The 24,257-nt window shown below is 46.6% G+C and overlaps 1 protein-coding gene across 3 annotated transcripts in view; it reads right to left on the reverse strand.

Moving 5' to 3' along the window:
• The window catches only part of COL4A1 (collagen type IV alpha 1 chain), a 196,796-nt gene that overhangs the window by 160,083 nt on the left and 12,456 nt on the right, over positions 1–24,257 (reverse strand). For all 3 annotated transcript variants that reach the window (XM_080997345.1, XM_080997347.1, XM_080997346.1), the window contains exon 2: positions 1,993–2,043. In XM_080997345.1, the coding sequence (XP_080853471.1) occupies positions 1,993–2,043 (51 nt within the window). The remainder of the gene's footprint in view (positions 1–1,992; positions 2,044–24,257) is intronic.

The following is a 24,257-nucleotide window of genomic DNA, read 5'->3' on the forward strand; positions in this document are numbered from 1 at the left end:
TGGACTGGGTCAATCTTGCTTTTGGCCCTGCTGTCAAACAGTACCTGCTGGACAACGACCTGCCGCTGAAGGCTTTGCTTCTGATGGACAATGCTCCTGCTCATCCTAAAGGCCTTGAGGAGGACTTGTTGGAGGAGTTCAGCTTCATCAGCATCATGTTCCTGCTGCCTAACACCACGCCACTGCTCCAGCCGATGGATCAGCAGGTCATCGCCAATTTCAAAAAACTCTACACCAAGGAGCTTTTCAGGCGATGCTTCGAGGTGACTGATTGCACCACCATCACCCTGCGGGAATTCTGGAAGGACCACTTCGACATTGTCACCTGCTTGAAGATGATCACCACGGCCTGGAAAGGGATCAGCCAGAGAAATTTGAACTGCGCTTGGCGCAGCCTGTGGCCGGACTGTGTGGCACCAAGTGACTCTGATGCACCAGAGTCAACAGTGGTGCAGGACATTGTTGCCTTGGGGAGGACCATGAGCCTGGAGGTCACAGAGGAGGACATCAGCGAGCTGGTGGAGGAGCACGACCACGAGCTGACGACCCAGGAGCTGGTCGAACTGCAGGCAGAGGCTGCGCAGGAGCAGGCCTCGCTGGAAGAGGAGGAAGCAACTGTCCTCCAAAGAACTGAGGGACATTTGCCTGAAGTGGAAGGATGTGCAGGCTTTTGCACAGCGGCACCACCCTGACAAGCACGTGGCACATGACCTTGCGAACACTTTTGATACGAGGATCATGTCGCCTTTCAGGGAGGTGCTGAAAAGGCAGATGAAGCAGCAGACCATGGACAGGTTCTTCAGCAAGAAGCAAAGAGTGGAAGAGGAACCTTCTTCGAGTTGTCCCCCAGGGTCTTAGAAAATGTACTGTACACTTTATTGATTTTTAAATGTTTTTCTGTCATGTTTAGAAACTTAATTTATTGTTCCTTCAATTTTTGAAATACTCTTTACAGTATGTGTGACTTTAAAGAGCACTTAATAAACTCTTGTTGTACCAAATTTGGCTTTGTTTGGACTTTTTTTGACCATAGGAACGCATTAATTGAATTTCAATGCATTCCTATGGGGTTTCGTGCTTCGCAAGACGAAAAATTCGCTAGACGAAAAAACTCGCGGAACGAATTAATTTCGTCTTGCGAGGCACCACTGTATAGAACAGAAAACAGAGTAAGATGGAAAGGAATTGCTGAAACAAATAATAGAAGTGGAATACAAAAAGGGAGGTGTGAGGAAGTCACTGGAAATAAGTGAATGAAATATAAGATATTGAAAATGTTTGAGGTGTTTTTAAATTGTTTTTGTTTTGCTTGATTTTCTCCTCTTTTTCTCTGTGTTTGTAGTGCTGTGTTGGAAATTTTGAAAAAGTAATAAAATAAAATAAAAAGCAATAAAACTACAATTTTTAAAACTTCCGGCTTCAAATATAGTGCACTGCAATTGATGCAACAGTGTGGGAAACAAACAAGACAAATTGAAGGTCTTAATACAGGATGGGAAATATGACCTAGTAGGCATTAATGAAACCTGGTGGGATGAGACTCATGATGGGGTGTAGAAACTCTTTAAAAGGACAAGACCAAAAAGCGGGGGGGGGGGGGGGATAGCATTATATGTAAAGGATGTGTATACTTGTGAAGACATCCATGACCTGGAGCCTGGAAGGCAGATTGAGAATGTATGAGTAAATATTGCAGGAGAGGGAAACAACAGTGGCCTTACTGTGGGTGTCTGCTCCAAGCCAGACTGAGGAGTTAGACGGAAGCTTTCCTACAGCATATTACTAAACATTCAAAAATGGAAATGGGAGACTTCAACTTCCCCTATATCTGTTGGAACTCAAACTCTGCCAAGAATGTAAGGTCCAACAAATTCCTCCATTGCCTCGCTGATAATTTCCCACAAGGTGGAAGAAGCAACAAGGGGATCATCTACTTTGGACCTGGTCCTTGCTCTTAACAAGAAAAAAAAATTAAGTACTCTGGGTACTTACTTTTTGCCCTTTTACTCCACTACAGTCACATTTTCCACAGCCAGAACAAGCCTGTGGGTTAAAAAGAGAAAAATAATTAATTTTAGAATTCAAAATAAGCTGCAACATATGGTAAAGAGCTGTCTAGAGGAAATAATTACATGTAATAAGAATAAAATTGGTAACCCAAAGTATAAAACATGAAGTAGTTTACTCCATTAGAAATATCTGTAGAACTATGGAACTGGTATTAGGACACGGTTTGCCAACGCAATGCCTGAGGGCATCAGTGCAGAGCCATAGGGCTTAGTGGTGCATCGCGCCAGGGCACCGGCCTCTCAGGGGTGGCCCAGCAAGTGGGGGAGCTGCGCAGCTTTGCCAGTGGCCTCCCCTTTCCCTTAACGCCCGCCAGCTGCGCCTCGCCAACCATAAGGCTGGCAGATGTGCAGCTTCCCTCTCAAGCCTCTGTGGGGATCGCTCTCCCCCCGAGAAGGCTTGAGAGGGAAGCTGCGCTCTCCTCCCGAGGAGGCTTGGGAGGGGCACAACTTCACTCCCAAGCCTCTGCGGGGATCGCTCTCCCGCAGTGGCATGGGAAAGAGTTGCGCCCCTCCAATGGCTGGCAGTGTGCAGCTACGGCCACCCCAACACTATCTGTGGTAATTTGGGGGTGCTGGGTGGATATTTACACCCCAGTGCAGCATCTGCTAAAGATGGCCCTGCATCAGTGTGCCCATCAGTGCCTCCAACGATGCTTACAAAAGGTCACAGGGAATATCCCCTCAAAAACCATAAGGCAGGAAGGTCCAACTTTTCATACCAAGTGGGTCACAAAAGTACCAACCTTGTTGGAGCAAGGCCAACATTTCCACATGCTCCAGCCCTCATGCTGCCTTCCCAAAGCTTAAGGTGCCAGGCTAGGGGAAGAAGGTGTGAGGCTCCGGCTGGGTCCTAGAGTGTCCCACCTTCTTCCCAAACCTGGGAAAGGGCTAACTAGAATTTGGAAGGAGACTGGAGGACTTGAGGACCCATCAGAGAACTTACAGCTCCTTCACATAGGTCAGCGCCTCCTGACCCGCCTCTGGGAGGGCAGTGCAAGGGCTGTGGATGGGGGGGTCAAATGTTGCAGAGGGCTGCAAAAAGGCATCAAGGCCTTGGGATGTGTGCTGGACCACCCTGACATAAGGTATAAAGCATTTCTTCATGCTCAGTGTTCTACCTCAACGATTTAGTTCTTGGGTGTTCTACCTCAGCAATTGTGTTATATGTTTACGTCTTCCACTGCAGTTCCCTACATCAGCAAAGAAAGGTCAAGCAAACATAGAATGTATCAGCAGAGTCAATCTGTAGCTACTGATAAAGGTGAGTAGGTATCTCAAAACGAAGGAAATTGCTGTCACCCCTTTGACAAGCTCAGCCAACCCTCTGGCAGAACAGTGGGTCTTTCAGTTGCTATTTTATAGGCCCAAACACAATATGTCCAAGATCTCTGAACAGATTCCTCAACATATTTTTTAAAAACTTTAAAGCTCTTGGAGGATAAGGGCCACCCAGAACAAATTGCTTTTAGGCAGCATTACTGGGGAAGGTAATCCTTATATGCAATTCTCTGGTAGAAGATTTCCTTCCTCAAATGAAACTGGGAAGCTGCTGTTGTTGCTTTTAAGAGAGGGTCACTCATATCCCACCCAAAGGATGAGTACCTCCAATAGGGCTACAGGTTTTAATATTTTCTTAAGTAAATAAATCATGCAATTTCTTCACAGATCTCCCATGCCAAATCTGTTTTGAATCTTAACTTATAATGAAAAGCCAGAAATTGAGATGCCAGAAAATACACCAGCCAAGCTGCTCCTTGCTGCTCCTGTGGGGGGCAGAAGCTTTGTTTCATATGTCTGCACACTTGGATTTTTATTTTTACCATGCAATAGGTGTTACAGGATTTTGGGATTCCTACCCATCACCATGCAGACAAGCCAGACAGCCCATGGTGGAATCCAAACCTCATTATCTCCAAATAACAAATATCAGGCTCAGGGCACAACATGGGATTTTTCCTTTCTGTGGTGCACTCAGAGACATTGTCTTCCCCAAAAAGATGCTTTACATATTTTGGTAAGTTTATCCCAATGCCTTTGAAAAATTGAATGAAAAGAACTCTGCATATGCTTGGAGCAGCGATAGCCAGCCTGGTGCCCTTTTTATCTTTTGGACTTCAACCCCCATCGTCTGTTGCTACTGGATTGAGGCTGCTGGGAGTTGCAGTCTCCAAATTCTGGAGTCTACCCCTGACTTAGAGACACTTGAGGTGGCATCCGAAAGTAAAAGGGGCTTCACCAGCAGCCCCAATCCACTTTGCAAACCTCTGATGGTCTTGGTGGCTGAATTAGTTGTTAACCTGGGGAATTCAAGAAAAACTAATGTCTGTCCTTTTTCATCACTCCGTGGGCCAATTGACACCTGCCAGTTGCACACACTAGCACTTCTACAGTAGAAGTGCATGCAATGCTGTGTAGACTAAAACAGAGGAGGAGAGCACATGGCCTTCCTGTAGTTTGGATATACCATTCACATAATCTCTGAGCACAGGCCATAATGGCTGGGACTGATAGGAGTTGGAGTCCACAGCTACCCCATTCCTGGACGATACCTTATGATGAAGGCACACATGCTTATTTCAGAGCACATGTTGTATACTCAGTTGGGAATCGTGTATTGGTGGTCAGGATCAGAACAAGCATCCTGTACCTCTCTGGAGTTCTTTGAGGTAGGCTGTCAATTTTTATCATGTTTTTCACATTCCACTCCCTCGCTTTAAATTCTGAGTTTTCAATTTTTCTTATAAATAGGTGGCAAAGACCCAAGCCTTGCAGAGAACCATCAATGGCTCATTTGAGAGGGACAATTGCCCTTCCCCAATTATGCTGGACAGTAGAACACTGCATCCTGTTTTGCCACACACCTGCCTAAAAACATACTATTTGGGTAGAATAGCAGATTAACACAAGATAAGGGACACCCAGACAGAGGCAGAGCAAAGTGGGGGTGGTCCGCCCCGGGTGTCATCCCTGAGGGAGTAACATTGCTGCAGGCGGCGCCCCCCCCCGGGATGCTCCCCACCGTGGGCGGCACCCCCCTGGGCGGCGTGCCACTGCTGCTAGCTCCACCTCTGCCTGCCCCTATGAGCCATTTGCCCCACCCCTGGGAGCACCGCCCAAGGTGCCCGAGAGGCTGCTTCTGCCACTGCACCCAGAGCATTCTAGTGAGAAAGTTTTGGAAGGTACACTTGTGTAGTACACAAGTGGATGGCATTCATAATGATGGTGCCCAGAGAAGTAGCCATGTTAGTAATTTGCAGAAAAAGCAAGAGCCTTGAGGCACCTTAAACACCAACAAGTTTAGCATGGCATATATTTTTCTGGACAGATCTTTAGGGTTCTCTCTGTCTGCATAACATTGTCATTTGACTATGTTTATTTATTTACATGGATGCAACATCTGCATTGCCTGTTGATTTTATAAGGACTGTGAAACAAAAAATTTATACAGCCATTTTAATTTCAAATGATATTTATAAAAAGTTGTAAGTTCAGAATATTCTGCCAAACCCGGAAACACTCGCCAGAAGGGTCAACTGACTCATAAAGCACAGACGTTCAAGGCTAATTGTTTGTATTGCAATAAATCTTCAACCTAATTACAATTTGCGTGCTGTGTTATCAAGACGGCAGCCTGGGCTCCTGACAGCCTGACTGTGACCAACTCCCGCCAGGAAACCCATGTCCCCACTGTGGAGGGATGTGTGGATCCAAAATTGGCCTCCACTCACTTACAGACTCATTGTTAAGACTATGTTCATGGAAAATAATCTGACTCGGCTACAAGTGATCGCCAAAGAAGAAAAATGATAGTATTTTTATTTCCTTATTTTAAATTATAGTCTTGGTTTTTTCTAAGCACTTTGAATGGGTAAAAGAATATTCATCGGGTTCCTTAACTCTCTGGGGATACTGCCAACTGTCTATGATCCTCTCCTTGCCTTCACCCCAGTAGCAAGGGTCTCCTTAGTTTGTTAGATGATGAGACACAGATATATGACAGATGATATGCTGACAAATTCACTGGCCATGCCATCAGTGTCAAAATCACCACAGCAGACTGATGCCTCTACCACAACCATGATTTCAGCATGCCAGTTCTGCTACAAATGGGCAGTGTTCCATGAGTACAAGCGCTTTCACTCAGGGCCACTTTATGCTGGCATGGCAAAAAGCATTTTTCTTTTGATTATGTGCTTTGTTATGGTTGCCATTTGTTCCTTCTTTGTCTTTTGCATGTTCCTCCCTTACTCATCACCTCATTCCTATCAGGTTCAACAGCTGGAGAAATGAACTGGCATCCTGGGCACTTACAGGCCACACAAAGAAAGCCATTAGAAATCAAATTCATGGTGAAGTGGAATAGACTTGCAAAACCATATCCTGTTTAAAATTCGTGCTACTGCAGTGTCTGTAACATTGCAGAGCAGCTGGCTAACCAATGTCCTTGGATGGAAACTAAAGAAAGCTTAGCTATCAACACTGCTGGGCCTTAATCGCCCCACTTTCCTTCCTGGAAACCCTCATCTGTGCTTGCATATATGTCAATCTAATGCTATGTTCTCAGGGAAATGACTTCCTCCCTGCAATGAAGGAAACAGACTTACTGGTCTGCTGTAACTAGGACTGAGCTAAATGAGAGGTTGCTTGCTAAAAATGGTCTCCCCTGCTTTCTGTGGTTTTTCCAGGATGAGTATGCTATGAATAGAGGCAGGGAGAACCGATGACACGCAAGGGGCTGTCTCCCTCCCTTTTGGGTAGCCTGTATAGCAGGAATGGGGAACATCTCTCAACCTAACGACTGCCATTTCCTTGTGGTCAACCTTTGGTGAAGAGTCAAATGCCAGCAGTGAGAAGGTCGAAAATGAAAGTGGGTGTCACCAACGTGGGTAGGACCGGAGCTGGTGGTTGATAAGGCCACCTCACAGTAGCTCACATGCCACATACAGAGTCCAGTCTATACTGGACTCACATTATTATACAGAACCCTCATTATGAACATTCAGGAGAAATTTAAAAACATTCCTGTTCACTCAGACATTTGATGGCTAAAATCTGTTCCTGGCAATTATTATTAATTCTGAAAGTGGAATGTGACTGTTTCCCAATGTTTTTACTGTTTTTTAAATATTTTAAATGGTTTAGATGTCTACTTTTTGGGGGAGGAAATGTACTGTTTTGTGGGTTTATTTGGGGGGAAAGGTAGGATGGCATTTTAACAAAATTGCTAAAAACAGTATCAGACATGATCCATATATCTGAGAAGCCTCAGGAACAGGATATTAGAATTAAAAACCTCATGAAAGATAGTTATTGCAGTCTTTTTTTAAAAAAAATCACCTTTCCCCAGCTCTTCTGGGAAACGATTGCAGTTTTGAAGAAACCATACCAAAAGCCATGCTCCAAACTACCGTTCTTTGAATGCTATCTAATCTTTGGTCAAATTAAAGCCATCTATGATTTTAAAACAGTTAAACAATGTCTGGGTGCAGAACTATAGCAGCCTGAAGTAGTAATAGGAAACTGAATGTTGTTGTTAGTAGTTGCCTGATGCTTAAGGGAAACAAAATTTTGTCAATATTCCCTTCCCTGCTTCACTGTCAACTAGACAGGATACTGGCAAAAACTGAACTTTTCCTCTTAAAGGAAAAACACTTAAAAATATTTTTTCCATGTTTCCAGCTGGGTGTTGTTAAATAAAAACATGTTTTATAATTCTCTGGGGAAATTTCACAATATATTACATAAATATGACATATTAATATTTGTCTTTACTTTTAAAAGATCATTTAATTTTTGGCGGGATAATCAACTGCCCTGTGATATTCAGATGAAGAGTGATATATAAATTTTATAATTAATAATAACAATAATAATCAGGAAATGACCTCTCTTAAAATTGCCACGGGAGCAGAAGAGAGCATTGTCCATGGGCATCAACGGAGCTTTTGCAGGCCCTTCACTGTCAATGCCATTTTATAGATAAGATAACTTACCTATAAGGTAACTAAGTATCTCTCACCTTTAGTTTCTGACCTGGTTCTTATGTCACTTTAAATCACAGTTTTAAGTTCAAAAAAGCTACTTCAAAGATGAACACAGAGCACACAGATGCATGCAGCTAATGACTGTGCTGCTGCCATGCTCCTGGGAGTGATCACTGCACTTCCCATTATGTCTGAACCCAGGATCATGATTTGTTTCTCCAACTATAGCAGTAAGCCAAGGGCAAACCTTGCTTACAGCTTGTGGTTTGTTTGAACAGAAACAACCGACAAGCTGGTTCAGACGTAACCCTGAGCCAAACACAGCTTAGCTATCAGCGTCACCTAGACTTTAGCCCTGCACACAAAGAAATTAATTAATTGAGTTTATATATACCGTCCTATACTCAGAGGTCTTAAGGTGGTTCACAGAAAAGATCACAACATATATAATCAGAATAAAAACAACAACCCAATAACACCCCCTCCAGAAAAGAGCCACATTTTAAAAGGGCATAGGCTGTCAAACATATCAACCAACGGCCTGGTTAAAAAGAAATGTTTTTGCTTGGCACCTAAAGGTGTACAGTGGTACCTCTGGTACTTAATTCGTTCTGGAGGTCCATTCTTAACCTCAAACAGTTCTTCAGCTGAGGTACCACTTTAGCTAATGGGGCCTCCCGCTGCCACTGCAATTTCTGTTCTCATCCTGAAGCAAAGTTCTTAACCTGAGGTACTATTTCTGGGTTAGTAGAGTCTGTAACCTGAAGTGTCTGTAACCTGAAGTGTCTGTAACCCAATGTACCACTGTATAATGAAGGCACCAGGTAAACTTCCCTGGGGAGAGCATTCCACAGATGGGGAGCCACTGCAGAAAAGGCCCATTCTTGTGTTGCATACCAAAGAGGGTCTCAGAAGATGATCTCAGGGTAGGTTCACATGGAAAGAGGCAGTCCTTGAGGTATTGCGATCCTGAGCCATTTAAGGCTTTATAGGTCCAAACCAGCACTTTGAATTGGGCCTGGAAACTAATCAGTAGCCAGTGCAGTCGGACCAGGATCAGTGTAATATGCTGAAAACGTCTTGCTCCGGTGAGCAACCTGGCCACTGAATCACAGTTAAGTTTAACTATAGTTTGAACTGATATGAAAATGAGACCATAAAATGGCCACTCAGCGACTCCACAGCTGAGTGAGAATCCAGTCTGGTCATGTTAGATTTATTACACAGCACACCCCAAATTTGTTGTTGTATTGGATGTGAAAAAGGATCCTGGCTTTCTCAAATTAGACTTGCAATTGTAAAGCAAAAGGTTTCCTTTTTTTTTGAGGATTTGTCTGTAAGAACCCTCCTGGACTAGGACTGTCTTTGGAACTTTGACACCACTACTTTTGTGGAGTTCTGGCCACCCTGAAACTGACAGAAGACAGGATGCCAGTTTACACAGATTGTTCCCATCCATGGGTTATTTGGCTTCTTATTTAAGCTTCCAACTTGTTTTCAAGCATCTCAATGTTAAGTATTAAAAGAATCTGCTTCCTGATTGCGTCACTGCACATATTCCCAAGGGTTCCATTCATACTTACAGAGCTACATAGATGTACTGAAATTTGGTTTGAGACCTCTTTCTGATTCCTGTATCCATTATAATTTTCATCATATAGATGGCATTTAATATTTATCACAAAAAAACTTAATTTTAAAGACATGTTTTAGAAATAAAATTAAGTAACTTGTCCATGTTAGGAAGCACACTGGGAATACATCTGGTGCATTAGCAAATGTGCCAAATGTAGCATTTCATAACAATATGTTCTGAGTGAACAATTTGAAAGTGAATTTACAGATGTTTTGGCTTCAGAAAATAATCATATGATACAGTATTATGTGGTGTTTATTAGAATATTGTTTTTGACTATCATGTTAAGAAGTTTGTCCTTTCCACGTTAGTATTTTTTATTCTGGGGGGGTGAATGCTCCTTTAACTTGAAAAAACTCCCCTTTATCTTGAAATCACAATTATTTTTTAATAAATGTACATATGTGTAATGTGTATGGGTTGCTCGTGCGTAAGTTGCCACCTCTCCAGGCTTTGTTGCCTTGCTAAACCTTTCAGTCTGGGCAGCCCTTCACTTCGTGGCTGCCTCAGTCGCTAGCAGAATCCGTCAGTGGGCGTTTCTTAAATCTTTTCCAACATAAAAGTTGTTTGACACCCAGTCTCCTCCTACTCTCTCTGCGCGGAAGTCTTCTGCGCAGGGTGGGCGTGGGTAGCGGAGGACCCGTGCTCTCCCCGCTGGTGTCCGGTGAAGAGTCCTGGAGCCCTCTCGCCGATTCCCCCATCAGCCCCTCTTTATCCCTGGTGTTGCGCTGATTTGCTTCCCCATCTGCGGAGCTGCCTCTCTCCCTGCTGGGCCCTTCTCCAGCATCATTTGAGAGCCTTTCCTCCGCCTCTAGCTCCGATGTCAGTTCCCTGACATCCACCTCCCCCCCAGGACCCCCTCCACCCCCGGCCCGACCTGTTGACCCAACTTCGTCCCTTTCTTCGGCCGACGATGCGGGGAACCCCCGGAAGGAGCTGTCGCCATCCTCTGAGGATTCAAAACCTGCTTCCCACCCGCTCTGATCCCTTCCCGCGGGGTGGGCCTCCCAGTCTGATTCTTCTTCCTCCGAAGCCTCTTCTCCCTCCCCTTCGGAGACGGAAAAACCCACAAAATCCTCTTCATCGTCTGTGGTTCCAGATTGCTCCTCCCAGAATCTCGCTAGTGGTTTGGGTTTGTCCGGGAACAGGCGGTGAAATTCCTCCACCAGATACCCGTCAGTGATTGCCTCCGCGGGAACCCACGTGTTTTCCGACCCGGGTTCTCCCTCCCAAGCCACCAAGTACTCCACCTGGCGCCCTCGCCACCTTGAATCAAGTATTTCCGTGGCCAAGTTGTGGTACTCCCTCTCTTCTACCTGCGGGTGTGTGATGACTTCTCCCTCTCGCCCTGGGAATCCCCTTCCTTCCCTGTACGGTGAGAGTAGGGACCTATGGAACACCGGGTGTATCTTCATGCTGTCTGGCAATTTGAGCTTGAATGCCACGGGGTTCACCTGCTGTGTTACCTCAAACGGTCCCAGCCGCCTGGGTTGCAACTTCTTGCACCCCCCCTTAAAAGGTAACCCTTGGGTTGACAACCACACCCGATCTCCCACCCGTATGGTCTCCCCTTCCCTACGGTGCTTGTCTGCCTGCCTCTTGTAAATTTCCTTGGCCCGCTCCAAGTTCATCTTAAGTTGCTGGTGCAGGGCTTCCATTTCTTCCACAAACTGCTCTGCTGCCGGTACACTCCAACCTTCCTCCCCACTCCCCGGGAAGGCCCTGGGGTGACACCCATAATTGGCCATGAACGGGCTCATTCCCGTTGACACATGTTCAGCGTTATTGCACGCAAATTCAGCCAGCGCTAGTTTTTCTACCCAATCGTTCTGCCTCTCGCTGACGTAGCAGCGTAGGTATTGCTGGAGAATACTGTTCGCTCTTTCTGCTTGCCCGTTGGTTTCCGGGTGTCTCGCCATTGAGAAGCCCACTTCGACCTGCAGCAAGCTCATGAGCTTCCTCCAGAAACGGGAAGTAATTTGTTTCCCGCGGTTGGAGATGACCCTCGAAGGAGCCCCATGCAACCGGAAGATGTGATCTACAAACAACCTGGCTGTTTCCTCTGCCGTGACCGCATGTGAGCAAGCTATAAAATGGCACATTTTTGTTAGTAGATCGACCACTACCATGACCGCTGTCTTCCCCTGGGACTTGGGCAAACCGGTCATAAAATCAATGGATACCACCTCCCAAGGTTTCCCCGGCGTGGGTAAGGGTTCCAGTAATCCTGCGGGGGCAGCCCGCTCCCCCTTTGCCCTTTGGCAGCGGTCGCAACCCCGTACATATTCCCGTACATCCTCCCTCACCCTGGGCTACCAGAACTGCCTGGTGACGAGCATCATGGTTTTGTGCTGTCCAAAGTGACCCGCTGTGGGGTTGTCGTGGAGTTGTTTGAGTACCTTCCCCCGTAGGGTCTCCCCCGGTACATACAGCGCTCCCTTATAGTACAGCACCGCTTCCTTCTCCTCAAACCCTCCTTGGGTTTCTCAGTTTCTCTTCCGTCTCGGAGTTCCCGGATTTTAGTTTGTGCGAACACGTCGTTTCTAGTAGGTTCAGCCAGTTCTCGTTGCCCCACCAAGGTTCCCCCACACACCCATCGGTCCTCGGGGATCACGTGTCGTATCTCCGGCGGCCCCTCTCCTTCCATGTACTCCGGCTTCCAGGAGAGAGTGTCTGCTCTCACGTTTTCCTCTCCTGGCACATATCGGATTTCGAAGGAAAACTTGGAGAACTCCTGTGCCCATCGAATCTGTCTCTGGTTGAGCACTCGTGCGGTCCTCCAGTATTCCAAGTTCTTGTGATCTGTACAAACCTGGATCTTGTGCTGCGCCCCTATTAGTAGATGTCGCCATCGATGAAACGCCGCATAGATCGCAAGCAGTTCGCAGTCATACACCGTATAGTTTTGCTCTGACTTGTTCAGCTTTCTTGAGAAGAAGGCACACGGTCTCCATTCCTGCTTGCTCCTCCCTGGCTGCAAAAGAACCGCCCCAATGGCTCTGTCAGACACGTCGGTCTCTAGCCTCATGGGTTTCTCCAGATCCACGTGCAGGAGCTGCTCTTCCGATGCGAACGCCTTCTTCAGTTTTTCAAAGGATTGTTGGGCCTCCTCTGTCCAGGCGAACTTCCTTTTGCTACTGAGACAGTCTGTGATGGGTGCTGTCAAGTGGGCGAAGTTCTTGATGAACTTCCTGTAGAAGTTGCTGAACCCTAGGAACCTCTGCACGTCCTTCCGGGTTTTGGGAGCCTTCCACTCCAGCACTGCCTGCACCTTGCTTGGGTCCATCGCTAAGCCTTTGTCTGACAACTTGTACCCCAAAAACTCGACTTCTCTGGCGTGAAACTGACATTTCTCCAGCTTGACCCACAACTGGTGCTTCTGCAGTCTCTTCAGCACTTCCATGACGTCTCTGACATGTTGCTTCTCATTGTCCGAATAGATTAAGACGTCGTCCAAGAAGGCTACGCAGTTCTTGTACAGCAGGGACCCCAACACGTGGTGCATGAAAGCTTGAAAACAGGCGGAGCCTGACTGTAATCCAAATGGCATAACTAAGTACTCAAAGGCCCCCAAGGGGGTGAACATTGTGGTCTTCCATTCGTCCCCCTCCCTCATCCTAATCAAATTGTAGGCTCCCCTGAGGTCCAGCTTGGTAAAAATCTTTCCCTGCCTCACACGTGTTAAAATGTCGTCAATCCTGGGCATTGGGAAGGTCACGGGTTCTGATACCAAATTTAACACCCTAAAATCTACGACCAATCTGGGCTGGTTAGTCCCTTTTTTGTCCACAAAGAACACCGGACTGCCCCCCACCGCCTTTGATTCCCTTATGAACCCCCTCTTCAGGTTCTTGTCAATAAACTCCCGCAACTCCTTCATCTCCCTATCCGACATGGCATACAGTTTACCCACCGGTAGCTGCGCCCCAGGGAGCAAGTTGATTTGGCAGTCAAAGGGCCTATGGGGGGGTAGTCTATCTGCCTCCTTCTCGCTGAAGACATCCTGCAGGTCAGCATATTGTGGTGGCACCTCCCCTTTCGGCTCCACAGCTATCCCAGCCACCCTGGCCACGGTCATCCTTGGGGTTTCTCCCCCTAGACAGTGTTCCAAGCAGTAAGCGGACCCAAAGGTGACCGTTCTCTGATGCCATGCCACCACTGGATCATGTTGTGCTAGCCAGCTCATCCCTAATATTATTGGGGGCCCTGCCAGTGAGGCTACGTGAAAGGCGATAGTCTCCGTGTGCCTGGAAACCCTCATTCTCATTGGTGGGGTCTGGTGCGTCACTTCCCCTCCCAGAAGCTCCCTGCCATCAATGGTGGTTACTTGCAAGGGGAAATCCAGGGGCATCAGGTGGAGCTGGTGCTCTAGTGCAAAGTCCTTGCTGAAGAAATTGCAGGAACTGCCTGAATCCAACAGCCCTTTCACCTTGACTGGGTGCCCATTTGGGAGTTCTAGCACCACTTCTATGGCTATAGCCGCCCTGGGGGGGTCTGGTTTGGGCACTTCTATTGGTTGCTGGCCTGGCTGCTGTGCCCGCTGAGTGGCAGCCAAGCTTTGGCGTTTCCCTGCTCCTGTACCATCTCCTCCTCACCCCCTGCAGCTCCCACCATCCCTTGCCAGGCCTTTCTTTGCGGGCAGACCCTGGCAAAATGTCCTGGCCGCTGGCAGAGAAAACACTTCTTGGTGGTTTTCCCATCCTTTCCCTTTCTCTTGCGACCTTCACTGGAGTTTAAAATCTCCCGCGCGCGCGCCCCATCTATTTCCATTGGCTCCGCCGGCGGGGAAGGCTGCCTTGGTATTTCAGGAATGCGGTAGTCATGGTAACGTTGCTCTCTCCCTTCCCGCTTCTCCTGGGCCCGCGCTTCCTGCCTTACACCAATCGCAAGCACAGCCTTGGTCAGCTGATTCATCGACTGCGGGCGGGGTGCGCGGGAAAGCTCGTCCTTCACCGTTGGGGACAACCCCTCCTCGAACAGCATTTGAATAGGTTCAGAGTCCAAATCCCACCCGAGCCGGTGGACTAACATGGCAAAGTGTGACCAGTAGTAACTAACTGACTGGTTCCCCTGTTTGCAACCCATCAGTTCCCGCCGAGTCACACTTTGCTGTACACCACTGGAATACATTGCATCCATCGCCTGGAAGAATTTCCTCAGGTGTTTCAAGGTGGCATTCTGCGTTGCCATTAGGGGCCTGATCCAATCTCTGGCCCCATCCTGCAGATGTCCGACAATATAGGCAACCCTCTCCCCATCATCTGCAAAATCATTCTGTTGCAGTTCCAAAGCGTACTCTATTTCCGTTCGGAACGCACTGTAGTCCTGGGGTTTCCCTCCAAACTTGTGTACCAGTCCCGGTACCTTCCTTGCTACGGGGGTGGGTCTGACCTGAGCATCCTGAGACCGCCTTTTGTCCAGCCGAGCCGTCAGCAGAGCCACATGCTGTTCCAAATCTCGGTTCCTCTCCACCAGATTTTGCCCTCGAGCTGCTCCCTCCGTGGCGCCAGCTTCTCCGGTTTTGCTCATGAGGCTGCCTGCCTGTCGCTGTGCACGAGCGACGTCAGGGACTGACGGATTGCTGTAATGTGTATGGGTTGCTCGTGCGTAAGTTGCCAGCTCTCCAGGCTTTGTTGCCTTGCTAAACCTTTCAGTCTGGGCAGCCCTTCACTTCGTGGCTGCCTCAGTCGCTAGCAGAATCCGTCAGTGGGCGTTTCTTAAATCTTTTCCAACATAAAAGTTGTTTGACACCCAGTCTCCTCCTACTCTCTCTGCGCGGAAGTCTTCTGCGCAGGGTGGGCGTGGGTAGCGGAGGACCCGTGCTCTCCCCGCTGGTGTCCGGTGAAGAGTCCTGGAGCCCTCTCGCCGATTCCCCCATCAGCCCCTCTTTATCCCTGGTGTTGTGCTGATTTGCTTCCCTATCTGCGGAGCTGCCTCTCTCCCTGCTGGGCCCTTCTCCAGCATCATTTGAGAGTGTGCTGGTCCCGGGGGGAAGGTTACCGTTGGCGTAGTCAAAGTCCGGTCCTGGGTCACTGGTCTGGAAACAGTTCTCAAGGAGCGAGGTGAGGTCCGAAGCAGGAAGCCGGGCGGGGACAGGAACACTGGGGGAACAGGACTGGATGCTGGCCGAAACAGCTCATCGATGACGTTGCTCCCGCAACCTGGGACCGGGCTGCCTGGCCTTTATCTTCTCTGAGGCCAGGGGCGGTCCCGGCCCCCAGGAGACCCGCCTCTCCTGGCCTTAAGGCGAGCACTCCTCCTGGGAGAAACCAGTTCCTTTCGCCTCTCTGCCCTGAGCCTCTGCAGTTCAGGAGAGGCCGAAGGGTTACTGGGCCCAGGGGGAGACTCACTTGTAAGCACTGAGTCCTCAACCACCTCCGGAGCCAGAGTGGATTCACCTGGTGCCTGCTCCTGAGGATCCGGCACAGGTGCAGGCGCTTCAGAATCAAGGCCCTGCCCCAGTTCAGCCGACCTTGGAGGCGGGGACTCCTGTGCAGGCTGGGATTCCTCCGGTTCAGCCTCTGAATTGGAATCCCAGGCCATCACACCGAGCCTTCCCTCCACCTCTAGGTGCGATGTCAGTTCCCTGACAATATGTAAATAAACCTTTTCATTTAACTTATTAAATGATCACATGCATTTTTTGGCTCCATTCTTAAGGCTGGAGGTTGTTGAAACACACTGCAGGGAAAATGGGGTATGATCCTCCATCTGATCAAAAGAAAGCCTGAATTTCTCCTTGAAGAAACAAGATGTATGCCTTGGGTCCACTCCTGAATTATTATTATGCTTTGTTATTCTCAAAGGCAGAAGGAGCTCGTGAATTTGGTATGACTCTCTGATCAAGATCTTGCCATCATTATCCATGGTTTGGATTACTGTGTTGAATTTCAACTGGGTTTGCCCTTAAACGGAATTTGGAAGCTTCAGTTGGTGCAAAATATAAAGATGAACAAACAGCACATATCACACTGACTTTTGCTTATATGCACTGACTGTCAATTAAACATGCTGGTCATCTTGTTTAGAACCTGGGCCCTCTGTGCTTCAGGGAACACCCTTCTCCCAAACATTTTCCTATTCTCTGACTTCAGCAGCATAGGTTCATGTACACCTGTTCACAAGAGTTAACTATATAGGGACACAGAACAGGACCCTCACCTTTGTGGCACTCTCACTATGAAACAGCTGTTCCGGGAGATCAGCTAGGTACCCTTATTATATTGTTTCTGCTGACATGTAAAGACTCTCCTGCTCAGGAAAGCCTTTCCTGGCAGTTGATGGTGGTTTGTTTTCAGGTATTGTTTCAGATTTTAGCTTTAAAACTTCTTTTACTATTTCCACAAAGTTTATAATGAATTTTATTGCTCTGAATTTTAATTTCTTGACTAAAACAGAACGCACCAAAGGCAAAAAAAGGGTTTTCTTGTGTGTGTGTTTCTTTGTGGCTGATTAGCTGCTCTCCCTGTGCAAAGGTCAGAGGGGGCAGGGTTTCTGTTGAGGCAGGTGATTAGCTGTGGGAGGAGCTTATCAGAGCTTGCAGTTTGATCCATCTTTTAGATTTAGGGGAGCTAGTCTCAAACGTTTGTTGGGGGAGACCTAGGGTTTTTTTGGGGGGAGAGTTATTTGTCCTATCTTCACGCTTTTTATGATGGAGGACCGCTGTAGCCACCCCCAACGACACGTTCTCAAGATGGAGGGGGAGGGAACAGCTGCAGTCGCCTGCGGTTCCTGCGCAATGTTTGCCATCTTGCCAAAGGTTGCAGGCAGCTTTACCTGCAGCAATTGCATGTTGATTGCCCTCTTAGAAGACAAAGTCCAGCAACTGGAGGAACGTGTAGCTACGCTCCAAAGAATTAGAGAGCTGGAGCTCTTCTTGGAAGCAACAGAGCACACTGTCTCCACCAAGGAGGAGACAGGGGACTCCCCTGAGAAGGAGGCTAGTTCACCAACTCAGGAGCCAGATATATGGAGAAACGTGACTCAAAGAAGTAGGAGGCCCAAGGTTCGCTCTGATTGTTTAGAAATACACAATCGCTTTGAGGTCCTCTCCCCTAGCATGGAAGACAAAGAGCAGACTCCATTTGAGGATCTCTCCCTCATTACAGTCGATCAGGTATATGAAGACGAGCAGCAAAGTCAGTCCTCAGGGAATGTGCAGGCGACCTTGGAACGGACAGCTCAAGGAAGAACCCCGACCAAACCTAAGAGGAGGCGTGTAGTGGTGATAGGGGATTCCCTACTGAGGGGAACAGAAGCAGTGATCTGTGGGCCTGACAAGATGTCTCGGGAAGTGTGCTGTCTCCCCGGGGCTAAGATCCAAGATGTAACTGAACGACTGCAAGGAATCATAAAACCCACTGACAAATATCCCTTCCTCTTGGTTCATGTGGGAACCAATGACACTGCAAGCAACAGCCTCCAGAAGATCAAAAGAGACTACGAGGCTCTGGGCAGGAAATTGAAGCAATTAAATGCACAAATTGTCATCTCATCTGTCCTCCCAGTTGAACGCCGTGGCCCAGGGAGAGAGGGAAAAATAGTGGAAGTGAACAGCTGGCTTCGCAAATGGTGTAAACAGGAACGGTTTGGATTCTTAGATCACGGACTGCAGTTTCTTGAAGATGGACTTCTGGCAAGCGATGGGCTGCACCTCACAACGGTTGGGAGAAATGTTTTTGCCGAAAATCTCAGATACCTCATCAGGAGGGCTTTAAACTGACTAATGTGGGGGAGGGAGACAGTGCTCCTGAAGGTAGGAGTCTATCAATTGATGAAGATGATCATCCAAATGTCATAGACCAAATGGAGCAAACAGCACGCAGACCTAGTGGTGGGAGGAAAAAATCCTTAAATAAGAGACACGGGGGAATGATTAATGGACTTCAATGTCTGTACACTAATGTGCAAAGCATGGGAAATAAACAAGATGAGCTTGAGCTCTTGGTACAGCAAACTAAATATGACATAATAGGCATCACTGAAACCTGGTGGGATAAGTCCCACGATTGGAATGTAATAATGGAGGGATACAATCTATTTCAGAGATACAGACCAGACAAGAAAGGAGGAGGAGTGGCGTTATATGTCAGGGATGTGTATACCTGTGAAGAGATCCAAGATTTAGAACCTCAAAGCCAAAGTGAGAGCATTTGGGTCAAAATTAAGGGAGAGAAGAATAACAGTGACCTCATTGTGGGAGTTTACTTTAGATCCCCAAGCCAAACGGAGGACATAGATGACACGGAGCAATGGATCCAAACTACAAGAAAGAAGATTCCACCTAAACATTAGGAAGAACTTCCTGACAGTAAGAGCTGTTCGACAGTGGAATTTGCTGCCAAGGAGTGTGGTGGAGTCTCCTTCTTTGGAGGTCTTTAAGCAGAGGCTTGACAACCATATGTCAGGAGTGCTCTGATGGTGTTTCCTGCTTGGCAGGGGGTTGGACTCGATGGCCCTTGTGGTCTCTTCCCACTCTATGATTCTATGATTCATACATTTCGTTATACATTTTCTAAAACAAGTGACCTAGAGTATCACATATATTTGTATCTCTGCACAGAGAACCCCCAGGATCATTCAGACATAAGGAGCATTTGGAAGGTGTACCTGCAATCATATGCACCCTTGTTCTTCTATATCCCAAATAAGGCCCACCTTGCCTTACACTCTTTAATCTTTGCATTTACTTGGTTACATATATGGGTGACATTTCCATTACAGCCTTCTTTGCTTTTGCTCAAAGTGAAAAATATTAAGTTCTAATAAAAAAGTGAAAAACACACCAGCAGAGCATTCAGTGTTTCTTGAATACTGAGGCACCACTGCTGCACACAAAACTTAATTCAGGTATTTCGGTCTTCAAGGAAGATAGCATATTGCACAAACAGGTATTGAAACTCAGCATGTAGAAATGTGCTCTTGGCATATGTACTAAGGTTCAATTCAGTCTCTCAATGTCAGCAGAGTTACCACAAACTTTACCAGATTACCAAATTGTTAACGACCAGAGACAAATTAATTTAATCTTGGCTGAAACACCAACACTTTAAAGATAACCTAAATAGAACATGCAAGCTTGTGTTAGTATTATGCATGAGGGGCATAAGACCTTAAGACCTTGACTGAATGTCTTAAATAATCCCTTTTCTTTTCTTTCTTTCTTTCTTTCTTTCTTTCTTTCTTTCTTTCTTCTTTCTTTCTTTTTTTCCTATCACTTTTCTTCCTTCTTTTTCTTTGGAGTCCTATATCTGGCACCTTTATTAAGGTCTAGAGATTGTATACTCATGGGGGTGGGAGATGGTTGATGGGGGACCCTGGGTGAGAGACAGGAAAATGTTGGTCTCCCAGGTGAGAGCTGGGGGGAGCTACTATCTTCTTTGGGTGGGTAAGGGCTAAGAATTACTTTTAAGGGAGGACTCTGTATTCTACTTTATTTGCATTTATTTATTGTTTCTAGAGTTAATAAATAATTTCCCAAGAATTGCAAAATATATTTGGGACACAACTCACTTACACGAACTTACAACTTGTGTAAGTTCAAGCCACTGACATTCTTTGCAAATTTCTATCCCTCTTGTTTCTCTCACATTACATCTGTGAGAGCACAGAAAGAAGTTTCCTTTTTTTGAAACAATAAGTAGTTTATAGATGCCTTGGTCCTTGCCAAATACGTTTGGCTAAAATGCAAGTACTTGCACAGCTGTATGGAATTCTCTCAAATGGAATTGTTCTGGGATTCACAATGTATCCATTCCTTTGTTGTTGTTGTTTTGGAGATCCCCTCCCCTCTTTTCAGTCCTGAACCCAGGCTCCTTAATCAATGTGTTTCCTGCAAAACCTCTTCATCTGAATCACTGGAAACAACTTAGAAACACTGCTAATTTAAAGCATGTATGGGGTGCTCTAGACCTTCTTCCCATTATATCAACTCCAGAGGTTTTCTCTAAAAGCTCCTGTACAATAACCAGCAATTATTTCCTTCCTAAACAACTACCTACCCACACTCACCACATCCTTGCCTCTGTATTGATCTTCCAATATATTTTCATGCCTCCTAGCTTCTCAGATCACCTATCTTGTCATTCCAAGAGGGGGAAATGCCCTAAAGTTAGGTTATTGCTGGTCCACTGATGAGGTGGGTGAAGCACTTGCCTCAGGCGGCAGAGGCGCAAGAGATGATGCCTCCCCATGGCTTTCGCTGCAGCTTCTCGCTAGTGAGAGGGGGGTGTTCCAGGGTACAGTGTTGCCTCTGGGGCAAAGAAAACAAGTGGCAAGGAGTTGAGTGAGATGGGGGACATTCCAGCAGCAGCAGCAGCAGCAGCAGCCAGAGGCAGGGAGCAGCACATTCCCATTTCACCTCAGATGGTAAAAAGGACAGGCCACCCTGCTGCCTCTGTTGCTTCCATGAAGGACAGACAACACGGGTGCAACATACAACTCATTGACATCAGGTGCCAGGTGCCAATTGTCCCCTAACGCAATCTTCTCTGGTATCTTCTTTCACTGTGCTGAACAATGGAGAATTTTCTTCCAAAGCAAATGCCAGAGGAAGATTTTTCTCCAGAATCACAGCAGCAGAGGAAAGGATTACATTGCCCCTCCACACTTGCAGTAATCCTAGTAACAAATCAGTTTCCTCAGCTAATGCTGAGAAATCTACAGTTAATATCATGTCTGGTTTGACCCTAACTTGTGTAGGATATATTTTACATGCAGAGAAGTTATTTATCTTCTATCCTTTTTACACACAGTTAGGCTTTGTACTGAACTGAAACAAGGAAGTATTTCCATTAACCCAGAAGCCTATGTGGCACTGCCGCAGAGAGGGAGCAACAGTTGATTTCATGTAAAGGTCAAAAGTGAAATGCCTCTTTCAGATTCCAAGCAACCTTAAAATAAAACACATTTCTATACTAGAAATTATCTAGAATGTAATACAATGTTATCCTTATTCTTTTGAAATGTTAAAACAATCACTCTCTTATGCTAAAAATATGTTCCAAAATTGAAACAGAAATGGCAATAAAAGGGCTATTGTTTCCAGTCAATGTATTTTATCAAGAAACTCTATGAAATTAAAACAACCTCTTGATTATGCTATACCAAGTGGAGCAACATAAAAGCATAGAACTGGCAACACCATTCAGCATCTTTGCTTAAAGAATGGCATCCTGCACTGAGACAGGAATAGTTATAAATGTCAAGAAAGATGCTCTCTTAGATGTGAGAGGAACTCCTATAGCCCAAATTATAGTATCCCAAGGACCATGAAATTAGCTCTGTCATCCAGCAAAACTTTTTGCTAATATAGGACAGGAGAGCCAATAAGAAGTCAAAGGAATGTTGAAAAACAAGTTCAACAAAGAGTTTGTTCCTTGCCATTTTCAATATAAATCTTATGAAGAGTAATCAGAATTTCTGTGCAGTACAGCCCACTACTGCCACTCAAACTCATACTGAGTAAAATGGTAGCCCAATTGCAAAATTATTAATTATTATTATTATTTAGTAGTAGTAGTAGCAGCAGCAGCAGCAGCAGTAGTTGTTTCTAAAGCACTACAAATCAATTACTGTCCAGGGTATAATATAATACATGGAGAGCCAATGGGGGAGGCTGTCAATTTATAAAGAACCCTGACCTTGCTTCTAACATCACAGTGAAAACCTGCCAAAAAGGGATCTATAGAAATAACAGGAGTCCTTCATTTACCACTTGTTAGCGGGGGTGGGGGTGGGGGTGGAGTGGTGCAGGGACTGGCAGTTGAGCAATCTGCCAATTGCTTCTCCAAGATGCGGATTATAATAGCAGCACTTATCTGATCTCCAAGGCTGTATTCTATGCATTTTGCCTCTGAAGTTTGCATTGCAGTGCTCTTTGCTGCAGACATGCTCCAGACAAAATCTTGAGTTGTATCTTCATAAATCAAAGGCTCTCAAACGTTCTGTCACCAAGGTCTACTTGATTAAATGAATGTCTACAATTTACCACAAGTCTTGTGCGAGGAAAAACTTAAGTGATTTAGAGTCTTAGGTAGGAGTTGATCAAACAATAAAAGTTTTAGTTACAAAAAGAAGTAGTTTGTGAAACAAAATTGGGTCGTGAGATGTGTTCTTTCAGGTAGAAGTCAACATCACTTAAACTAAATATAAGGATATTGCAGGCTTAAACACACAGTTTTCTTTAATTCTAAATCTTTAATTCTTTCTGTTGCTCAGAATTCAAAACCTGCTCAAAGATTCTTCATGTTGTAGTATTTCTTCAAATAATCTGAAAAGGCTTCCATTCTTCAAAAAACCCAAATCACCATTATATTCTCTTATTTTAGCTGTTAGTAATAATAATAATAATAATTTATTATTTGTACCCCGCCCATCTGGCTGGGTTTCCCCAGCCACTCTATCACACATTAAAAACTTCCCTGAACAGGGCTGCCTTAAGATGTCTTCTGAATGTCAGGTAGTTATTTATCGCTTTGACATCTGATGGGAGGGCGTTCCACAGGGCGGGCGCCACTACCGAGAAGGCCCTCTGCCTGGTTCCCTGTAGCTTTGCTTCTCGCAATGAGGGAACCGCCGGAAGGCCCTCGGCACTGGACCTCAGCATCCGGGCAGAACGATGGGGGTGGAGACGCTCCTTCAGGTATACTGGGCCGAGGCCGTTTAGGGCTTTAAAGGTCAGCACCAACACTTTGAATTGTGCTCGGAAACGTACTGGGACCCAATGTAGGTCTTTCAAGACCGGTGTTATGTGGTCTCAGCGACCGCCCCCAGTCACCAGTCTAGCTGCCGCATTCTGGATTAGTTGTAGTTTCCGAGTCACTTTCAAAGGTAGCCCCACGTAGAGCGCATTGCAGTAGTCCAAGCGGGAGATAACTAGAGCATGCACCACTCTGGCGAGACAGTCCGCGGGCAGGTAGGGTCTCAGCCTGCGTACCAGGTGGAGTTGGTAGACAGCTGCCCTGGATACAGAAGTGACCTGCGCCTCCATGGACAGCTGTGAGTCCAAAATGACTCCCAGGCTGCGTACCTGGTCCTTCAGGGGCACAGTTACCCTATTCAGGACCATGGTGTCCTCCACACCAGCCCGCCCCCTGTCCCCCAAAAACAGTACTTCTGTCTTGTCAGGATTCAACTTCAATCCATTAGCCGCCATCCATCCTCCAACCGCCTCCAGGCACTCACACAGGACCTTAACCGCCTTTACTGGTTCTGATTTGAAAGAGAGGTAGAGCTGGGTATCATCTGCATATTGATGGACACCCAGTCCAAACCCCCTGATGATCTCTCCCAGCGGCTTCATATAGATGTTAAAAAGCATGGGGGAGAGGACGGAACCCTGAGGCACCCCACAAGTGAGGGCCCACCACTCATCCCCCACCACTTTCTGAACATGGCCCAGGAAGAAGGAGCGAAACCACTGTATAACAGTGCCCCCAGCTCCCAGCCCCTCTAGACGGTCCAGAAGGATGTTATGGTCGATTGTATCAAAGGCCGCTGAGAGATCCGGCAGAACTAGGAAACAACTCTCACCTTTGTCCCTAGCTCGCCGGAGATCATCAACCAGCG

The sequence above is a fragment of the Podarcis pityusensis genome (assembly GCF_964106645.2).
Source record: "Podarcis pityusensis genome assembly, chromosome: 3".
NCBI lineage: Eukaryota > Metazoa > Chordata > Lepidosauria > Squamata > Lacertidae > Podarcis > Podarcis pityusensis.